Source organism: Triticum dicoccoides, chromosome 4B (assembly GCF_002162155.2).
Source record: "Triticum dicoccoides isolate Atlit2015 ecotype Zavitan chromosome 4B, WEW_v2.0, whole genome shotgun sequence".
Lineage (NCBI taxonomy): Eukaryota > Viridiplantae > Streptophyta > Magnoliopsida > Poales > Poaceae > Triticum > Triticum dicoccoides.
The window spans coordinates 310604711-310614273 of record NC_041387.1 but is presented as its reverse complement, the minus strand read 5'-3'; the positions used below and the strand labels follow the sequence as shown (position 1 = coordinate 310614273).

At 48.1% G+C, this 9563-nt stretch overlaps 1 protein-coding gene and 1 long non-coding RNA gene across 6 annotated transcripts in view; both read right to left on the bottom strand.

Annotated features, from left to right (window-relative positions):
• Positions 1–231: 231 nt before the first annotated feature.
• On the bottom strand, positions 232–2875 carry LOC119296029. Of its 4 annotated transcripts, none has more exons than XR_005144627.1 (4): positions 2861–2875; positions 1636–1859; positions 1413–1549; positions 232–1100 (listed from the first exon to the last, which is right to left on the bottom strand). It is a non-coding gene; the product is annotated as an uncharacterized LOC119296029 (long non-coding RNA). The 4 variants fall into 4 exon arrangements; XR_005144626.1 differs by lacking the exon at positions 2861–2875 and adding an exon at positions 1991–2585; XR_005144628.1 differs by lacking the exon at positions 2861–2875 and having other exon boundaries at positions 1636–1673; positions 1779–2577.
• A 657-nt stretch (positions 2876–3532) lies between these two features.
• LOC119296028 (villin-2-like) overlaps positions 3533–9563 on the bottom strand; it is a 14053-nt gene continuing 8022 nt past the window's right edge. For both annotated transcript variants that reach the window (XM_037574446.1, XM_037574447.1), the window contains exons 20-24: positions 4915–4971; positions 4704–4802; positions 4417–4615; positions 4140–4324; positions 3533–4034 (exon numbers count right to left, since the gene is read on the bottom strand). In XM_037574446.1, the coding sequence (XP_037430343.1) occupies positions 3921–4034; positions 4140–4324; positions 4417–4615; positions 4704–4802; positions 4915–4971 (654 nt within the window). In that variant the 3' untranslated portion in view covers positions 3533–3920. The remainder of the gene's footprint in view (positions 4035–4139; positions 4325–4416; positions 4616–4703; positions 4803–4914; positions 4972–9563) is intronic.

Sequence of the window (9563 nt, the reverse complement as noted above, 5' to 3'; positions counted from 1 at the left end):
GAAATATGATTTTACGATGTTTCGTCATGCTTACATGAACCAGAGCTACCAGGCACCAATATTCCACCATTTGACAATAACTGTAACAATGAAGAAAGGCTACCAGACCACATCTTTTACTACATAATGGAACACTAATGTGCAAACAAAGGCCAATATTGCTCCAATGAAGCATTCATATCATCAAGTAAGAACGGTTGCATGTTTATCACCTTCTCCAAACCAATGAAATTGATGTTGTAACACATTGTGCATGCTAAGAAAGAAATTGATGAGGACAATATTACATTTCTTCTTACAGCAGCATACATGCACCATATAAGAGGTCTAAATCTTGATGATAGGTTCATGCATAAAGGAAGCGAATTTGAAAAACATATCAGAATCTTACGAAATGATCTTAACTCCATGCAAAGTTGCTTAGTAGGAAAAATAGCAGTGAAGGATCAAGGTGGACAACAAATAACATTAATATAATACTCCTTCAAGGTAAATAATAAAAAATGGAATCATAGTGGGTACAAGTATTTTGAATAGTGAAGAGAAGTACGATATACGTGCAATGCACATTTCCAAAATTCATATATATGAATATATGTAAATATAAGTTTTGCTAATGTCATAGTTTGCCATGCTTCACTAACATCTTATCATGTCAAATCATTGGTGGACATCCCCTTTGTGCTGCAATTTTTAATTTTGCTTAACTTCCTATCTCCACTTACATCATGGATAACATACAACAAAATTTAAATGAAATTCAATAAACTTCTATCAGATGATATGACTGTGAAGATCAGTGCAGGTTATGTCATTGAGCATCATCTACTTACCCTTCAAAGTGTGACCGTAATCCAAACTACAATACATGAATTACCATATAGCTACCTTATGGGGCATATATGCCATATCCTCATATCTTCTTGTTTGGCAGAGTTCACCACTTGCATAGTCTTGAATGGAGAAGATTGAACATGCTCTCGTACAACTGGGCAATGGTGTGGAACTCCATAAGCGATGGCGACGGTGCCGGATACAGTTGTCCGTCCGGCATGATGGAGAAGCTTCAAGAACTAATTTTTTTATTCCTCGCCCAGGATCTGTAATGAACATGTTAGTACACAAATTAATTTACCAACATAGTGCACAAAACAGACAATCGAATTCTAAATGTGGCCTCACATGCTAATAATTCTACATACATGTATGTTGTTCAATCCATCTATGCTATACAATCCTATTGTACACACAGGGAGTGAAGCGTGTATGGAATTAAACAAGCTAGTTGTAGACATGCTAATAGCATCAGTTTTGTGTTAACCACATAGTACTGCACTGCCATGTACAAAATCAGGAGAGGAAGGTACTTTCTCTACTTGCACGGGAGAATCTTGAGACAGACTCTACGCTACCTGGACGGAGAATCTTGTGGCGGAGATTGGGAGGAGGTAGCAGAGGTGTTCTCGACAGCGGCGTGCAGTGGGCGGGGAACAAAATCAAGCAAGATATTCAGCGTGTCTTCCTCACGGACAGTCTCAAGGTACTTCTTCTGAAACCACAGAAATGGATTAAGTAACTATGTGCTACAAGTTAAAAAAAAAGAATCTGATATGTAGTCGAAATTTATCTGTTCACCACAGAAAATGAGGAGCTTCACTTCTTCCTCGAGTTCTCTTATATGCGCGTGATAGTAGAAACAAAAGCCAGAAATCACCTCACATGAAGAAAAATCAGAACAATTAAATTGGTAACCAATCTGCTGTGGAAGTGCTACTCACTTGGGCTTTCTCCCAGCTCGCGGTTGGTGCTCCCGATCAAAGCTGGAACCAAAATCAAACAAAGGAGAGACTTGGTGTAACCTGCAACGAATGACTCCAAGTCTTTAGACAATACGTACAAACCAGAAAACCAAAACGTGCAAATCCCCAAATCCCACGACTTGCTTTACTGAGAGGAGCTTGCCGGTGTCCAAATTTATCTCGAGGTAGACCTTCCAAAACATATAGGAGCCGGTTATCTTGCCCTTTTGCCATCAGATCGACAGGATCTCTCCTGCTCGTCCGCTCCCGTTGACGGTGTCAGCGGCAGCAGGCGGCATGGCGGCGAGGGGCTCTTGCAGATGAGCCCGAGCAGTCCCATCCCCCTTGCGGAGGCGCGAGATGATCCGGACGCCGATCCCGCCAAGGGGCCCGACAGAGTGCTCTGTTGCGGCGCCGCTAAAGCAGAAGTTGACAAATCGCCGGAGTCGAATAAATCGTGGGGCGCGAGCCCGCTGCTATTCGAGGAAGGAGATGGACCCGCCGCCGCCGACGCAGGCCGAGCCGGCTGCGTCCACCGCCGCCGCTGCCGCCACGGCCCGCGTCCGCTGAATCCGCCACCGCCGCCGCTCGAGAGGGACACTCGCGTCGGTGACACAGGCCGAGCCCGCTGCATCCCGCGCCGCCGACGCTGCTCGAGGCAGGAGAGTGACCCCGGCGCCGCCGACGCGAGCCGAGCTTCGCCCGGCGGCGTCCTGTAGTGAGGAGAGGGAGGGGAGGTGGAGAACCAGCGGCGCGGAATCGGCCTGTGTGTTGCAGTAGGGGCGAGCGGGGATCTGGGGATGGAGCAGACGTCTGCTTGGGCAGAACATTTGATCTCAATCGTTGATTTGCATCACGGACTATTGATGTAATATGGACTGTACGATGTGTTTAAGTTAATCTGATCGGAGGGTTCTGACAGTCTTGTGTACAATTTGTTGTGTGGCTTTAGCGGAGTTTATGTTTGCTCTTTTAATAGTAGTATAGATATAGATAGATATAGATATAGATAAGAAAAAAATGTGAAGTGTATATGTGGCTCAAGAGATCGAGCTCATCACCTCGGTTTGTTGTCAGCCGTTGGTGGGTGAAAGTCGGTATGGAGGAGGTTGTCTGGGCCGCGTGCAGGGATTTGGCTGGAGTGTGCCACCGGGACGAGAGGAGTGGTCTGGGGAGACGGCTGGAGAAGTTATCGGGGTGTGGGTAGGCGTGGGCGACACAATGGCAGTAAGGATTAGGCGGCGGCGGATCAGTATGTATAAGAAATAATTAAGGCCAGATCAGAGTGCCTACGGTCGGCAACTTGGCAAAACAGTCCACGTGTGGAAAGAAAAAACTTCTTACGAAAACTATGCCAAGTATGGTGACCCGTGAGCTCGACAAATTTGGCGGTAATGCGGGAGCTCGGCAAACTCGGCCCGCCATGACAAAGTACACAACAACCGCTGTTGTTGCCACATGGCACAAACTTCGCCGAGTCCGGCCAGCAAGAAATTCAGCATAGTTAGTATAAGCCGAGTTTATTTTGTTTACTTACCTAGCTCTCAGCAACGGAATACCTCTGCCGAGTCATTACCAAGAACCGTACTTGGCTTACATTGTTTTTTTCTTCGAGCCCCCGCAGTTTGACTCCCGGCAAAGATAACAACACACGACAACGACTAATTTCCAAGTAGTGACACGCAAAAAATAAAAATCTAAAAGGCAGAAGTATATTTTGTCAAAAGAAAACAAAAGTAAAAGCAGAAATCTGGATATGAATTTGTGTCATACATCTCAGTGCCAACATAGCGTGACCATCAGAAACAAAACTACGCCAAGAGTGGCCCTTGTTACAAATTTGAGCATGGAAACAATGTACACAATGTGCATCGACGAAGAATAACCACGAGAAGAAGCTCAGAGTGATTGATGTAGGGACGACCCTTGGAGTTGCGTAACGCAGATCATGTAGGAATAATATAAATAATACTGTAGCCTATAAAACTTGGGGAAATCAAATCAGCATATAAACCAGCAGCAGGTAGTCTCGCGTCTGGAACATGAAAAGACTGCTGGGCATGCATGGGCTTGTTCATGGAAGAGAAAACTAGGATGCAGCCGGACGGAGAAGGCTATGCTTCAGAAAAGATCCGCTTTTCTTTTCTGCTGTTCTTGCTTCCACCTTGGCTGCTTGTAGAACTCCTCCTTGCTCATACCAAACACAGTCTGGAATTCACTGTCCGACAAATATGTCTGCAAAAGCATATATAGCGGAATAAGCCTTTGAAATCCGGCAGATTATAGATTTCTATGGCCGACTTTATTATCATTAGAAAAAAGGCAATGGAAATGACAAACCTCTCTGCGCTTGTAATCTATTCCACGGACAGGGTCAGTAGACTTTGATATCAGACGGTCATAGCTGAAGACTGTTTCACCACCATTTTCGTTGGCAGTCTCTTCCCGTGATACGTCAGGCTCAGTTCGCTCCCCCTCATCCACCATATCAAATTCTGAGGACCCCGCTGCTTCACCCTCTGCATCTGTTAATCAGCTCAAGTTGTTAATACGTACAGTATTTGGTATCAATCAAGATGAAGAAGAAACAAGAACGTAAACACAAATCTCTGCCTACCAATGCGGGGACTTTCGGCAGCTGAAACATTAGACAGTGCTGAAACAGCAGCTGCTCTCTGAGACCCTTGACCTGCACGAGATTGTGATTGTGGGCTTTTGGGTTTCCCTGACGTATTGAGTGCAGATGATAACGCAGCCAATGCCGAAGCACGCTGAGTAGGTCCACCATCACCAGAGCTTTGAGGCCTATCAGTAGACTAAAGAAGATCACAACATTAGTTGACTTGTCAGATGTGCATTTTATTAATTAGTTAATAGTAGTTGGCTAAGAAATGCTTAAATTACCTGTTTATCCTGGGAAGATGGATTAAAAGCGGATGAAAGTGCGGCCAGTGCTGATGCCCTTTGAGTTGGTCCACCATCACCTGAGCCCTTAGGCCCGCTCTGCAAGCAATTACTAACTACTTTACCAAACTGAAATTGGCTTTACATTTCCAAGTATCTTTTCCATAAACAATAGAGCAAATACTTCAAGAGAAAAAAAAATGTAACTTACCTCTGAACGCATTCCAAACATAAGTGAAAGTTTCTTCTGAAAAGAATTCCCGTGAATCTGTTTCAAGGGCGAAGTTTATTATCGAACATCCTAAAACAAGTGTGAGAAAGGAAAGTGGTACGACCAAATGTGATAGCATAGGCCAGTGTAAGAAATCAAGGAGAAATAGCAATGCTAGCATTTACCACAGCGATATAATTATGGAGGCGAGATAGAAGAAAGAAAAACAACAGTGAAAAGGGTATAGGGTAGTTCTATCACTTCAACAATCCTCCTACTGAGTTTTCAGGGTTAACTTAACTTACAGGTATAGAATCACTTCAACAATCCTCCTACTGAATTTTCAGGGTTAACTTAAACTTACAGGTATAGAATTGATTGGGTTAGTTTAGAAAGTTGTGAATGTAAACGCCTAAAATCTAAATCATCCAGCTCCCAGAGATATATATTTTGGACAGTACCAGAACAGGAATGCCAGCGGACTTGATAAGAGGAGCAAATATTCCATGGAACCATGATAAAGTCTGGATAATGCTGGTACCTCCAAAGCAACTAATCGAGATAGAGAGTCTATTTGGCCGCTCCGAACAAATACGACACCGGCTGTAGGATGATCTCAAGTAGTGTCGGTTAAAAACACATATTTGACTTCTTTAGGAACTTATCAATTGGTTCCTAACCTTGTTAACTATTCTCCCAAGCAATCTTTGGTAATGGTGGTGGTTTTGCTTGATTCTTTTAAGCTCATGTAGTAACTGCTAGAGTAGGTGGTCTGGTAGAGCTAGTAGGCAATGTTTCTCATATTTCCTCCATTTCACTAGATTGTCCACAACCTTGGGCTTCTCCATTTTCAAATAAATGTCCATTGAGATAACCAAGGATGTAGTAAGCTTCCGCAATTTACGTATGCCATTCATAGTAATTTTTTATAAACTTTTTCTTACATTAAATTATTTCTTTGATGTGTATGTGGTGGGCTAGGGATAGTTATAGTGAAATAGCGGAGTAATATACTTTACCTGCAAGCTCACAGCCCCAGCAAAAACTTATGACTTTAAGGTTTTCAATACAAAGCTCAGCCATAGCAGCCTTTGATCTAAAATAAATATTTAGTTCTGAATTAAAGAATACAGAAGGGGAGCCTTGGCGCAGTGGTAAAGCTGCTGCCTTGTGACCATGAGGTCATGGGTTCAAGTCCTGGAAACAGCCTCTTACAAAAATGTAGGGAAGGGCTGCGTACTATAGACCCAAAGTGGTCGGACCCTTCCCTGGACCCTGCGCAAGCGGGAGCTACATGCACCAGGTTGCCCTTTTTTTTTTGAATTAAAGAATACAAGCACTGACAACTTTCAAGGGAAAAAACACTTTATGTGCATGTAATGCTCATGGCACTTTTTTTCTTGAGACTAGGCTGTGGGATCAGCTCATCAACTGCAGAAAAAATCATCTTATTTTACATCAAATTCAAATTTGTATTCCCAGACGTTTCTGTTTTCTTCCACCAGCTATCAGATTGTCGCCACTGTGCACAATTTCTTTATATGGACAAAGATATCCATGTTTACAGTTCATCCAATTATTTTAGATTTGATGTCTGAGCAGAATTATGTCTAACCTCCCAAGTCCCATTGTGGCTTGTATTAAGCAATATTGGGCCAAATTAGTGAAAACAAAGTGTGTACACCAACTGCAGTTACTTCCCAAGATTCATAAGTTCCTGTGGATTAATTTTCTACATTCTTCACATCGCTCACATTGAATAAGGTACTGCACCTCCTGTGGACCAAATTTGTGCTCACTGCGATCACGATTTACCATATGCTTCCCTTGAGCTCCCTCCATGGATTTTCAAGACCATCACCGAGCTCTGCCATAATTTTTTCTGGAGGGGCACCAAGGAGGCAAAGGGAGGTCATTGCCTGGTTGCTTGGGAGCAGATTTGCAAACCATTGGCATTCATCGACTTAATTATCTCAATAAGGCTTTGCAGATTCGCTGGCTCTGGCTTCAGAAAACTGGGCCAGTCAGGGCTTGGTCCAGGCTATCACCCTCTATCTCTGAGGAGGCCACACGACTCTTTCTTGTGCCGACCAAGTGCACGATTAGCAGAGATGATACGGTGAGCTTTTGGAATGATAGGTGGACTGAGGGACACAGTGCTCACGACATCGCACCAAATTTATATCCATTGGTGAAGGCTAAGGTGGTGAACGCAGATGGCAGATGCTCTAGCAGAGGGCAAGTTAATTAATGATATCAAAGGGACCCTCACCTTAGATGCGATCGTTGAATTCATGGAGCTATGGCGGCTTATCCAGATGACACCGCCGCTGAGAGATGTGGAGGACAGTTTCACTTGGAGACTGACGGCGTCCGTGAAATACACAACCAGCTCAGCCTACCAAGGTTTTTTCTTCGGTACAGAGGAAGCGGACTGTGCTAGTGCGCTATTGAAGAATGCTGCCCCTCCCAAGGAACAGTTCTTCACATGCCTTGTGATTAGAGATCCACGTTAGACAGCTGATCGGCTCACCTGACGTGAAATGCAACACCCACCCTGCTGCCTGCTTTGCAATCAGGCTGCGGAGTTCATCGATCATCTCATGGTGCAGTGCTCGTTTGCAAGACATTTCCGGGTTTTTTTCCTCCGTAGCTTCAGACTTGGGAGCATAACTCCAAAAATGAACATCAGCAAGAGAACGGTGGTGCTCGATAAGCAACAGGTTCGGACTAAGGTGAGAGAATTGACTTCTATCATAATAGTGGGATTCCATAATCTTTGGTTAGAAAGGAACGCCAGGACTCTCTCCCCTCTCCCTCCCGCGGCGCTCCCGCGAGCGACCGGGGGGAACCCTAATCGCCGCCGCTCCTCACCTCCTGCCTCTGTCCTCCTCCCCCGCCGCCGCCCAACTGGCAAAGCCCGGCTGGCAAGGGCGGCAGTGGGGCCTTCGTCTCCCCTCCGCGTGAGATCCACGGCTTGCGCGGGTCGGCCGCTCGTCCGGGGGCGCTGGCCTATGACGGGGGCCAGCGGCGCGGCGGTGTTGATCCGGATCGACGGCGAGGGCGCCTGGTGGCGTTACGGCGGCGGCTGGGCGGACATTTGCGGCGTGGGGGCGGCAGATTCGGATCAGGCGCTCAGGCCAGATCGGGCGGGGGCGGGCCGGCGCGCACCTGGCGGGGGCAGTGTGCGTATGGCGGCGGTGGTGCGCACTTGGCGGCGGCGGCCCCGTCCAAATCCGATCTGGTCTGCGGGCGTGTGGGCGTCGGGCGGCGCGGGGGTAGGCTGTGACCTGGTGGGGTTGTGGCAATGGCCGTGGACCAGGGCGGCGCGCCTGCTGCTGCTGCTGCTGGCGGCGGTGCTGGCCGGCCAGATCAGCTCGGACTCGGGGCTGGCCCTCGGGGTCCCGGTGTGGATGTGGGCTGCCACGGAGTGGTGGTGGCTCATGGCGATGGTCCGAGCCGTTCCACGGCGTCGGCCTGTCGGTGAGCGGCTCGCGAGGTGGCAGGTTGGTTGCGTCGGCGGCTGGCTTGTTCTAGCGCCGGCTCGCTTGTAGGCGGCCTATGCGGCCTATGTCAGCCTTCGACCCCTCCCCTCGTCATCCGGAAGCTACTTTCGTCGAAGGGCTGTCCTTCTCCCAGCTGCGATCCATTGCTCGTCTCGCGCCCGGTGCGGCAGGACCGACCTCGTCTCGCGCAGCACGATGTAGCAGAACCGAGCTCGTCTCGCGCACAGTGCAGCAAGACCGACCTCATTTCGCACACGGTGCCGTAGGACCGAGCTCGTCTCGTGCCCGGTGCTGCAGGACGAGTCGATGGAGGACAGCTTTGGCCGGCCTGTTGGGTCTCGGCGTTGGGGGCTGCCCAGGGGTGTGAAAGGTGGGTCCTTTCCGCTCGTCTCTTTGGCTAGGGTAGTGGCGGATCTCGGGTGAGGTGGTGTCAAGGTCTTGGATGCCAGGGCGGCGGCCCTGGTGGTGGTATTGCTGTGCTTTTGAGCAGAGCCCGTGGCTTGGTGCTGCCCGATGGCCATGGCCGTGTGGGCGGCGTGGTAACCGGGGTGTGGCATTCGGTGGCGATGAGTGTTGGCCGGGATGAAAACCTGTTCTATCTTCGAACAGACCGACGACGGCGAAGCTCGTTCCCTTCTTGAAGGTGTCATCATGGCTCTCACTGCCCGTCGTGCTGCTCCAGGGGAAACTCTGATCCTCGGATCGGCGGCGGCAGCGCTCCGGTGTCGTATCCTTCCTGAAGGCGCCGCCTTGAAGCCCACGGTTCGTCATATGCGGCTTCATTTCTTTGCGGTGGCGTATTCCTGGTTGAGCCCCCGGTTGCTCTTGTAGTGCTAGGGGTGGTGTTGTTGCGATCAGCACCTATGTATCCTACCTTGGGTGCGTGCGTGTGTTGTGGTGGCATGCATTGTACCGGGTTGTTGTTGATCCTTGCTTTATATATAAAGCTTGGCGAAAGCCTTTTTGGGTAAAGGAACACCAGAGTATTTGATGGCAAGGCGTCGCTGGTGCAGAGAGTTGTAGACTTAGCGGTAGACGAGCACAAGTAGTGTGCTAAGGAGGCAGGTTTCTGAGAGGAGTAGCTTAGTTCTCTGCGGCAGGTGGCTTTTGTTGTTTCTCCTTTGGGTCTCAAAGAGTATGTTC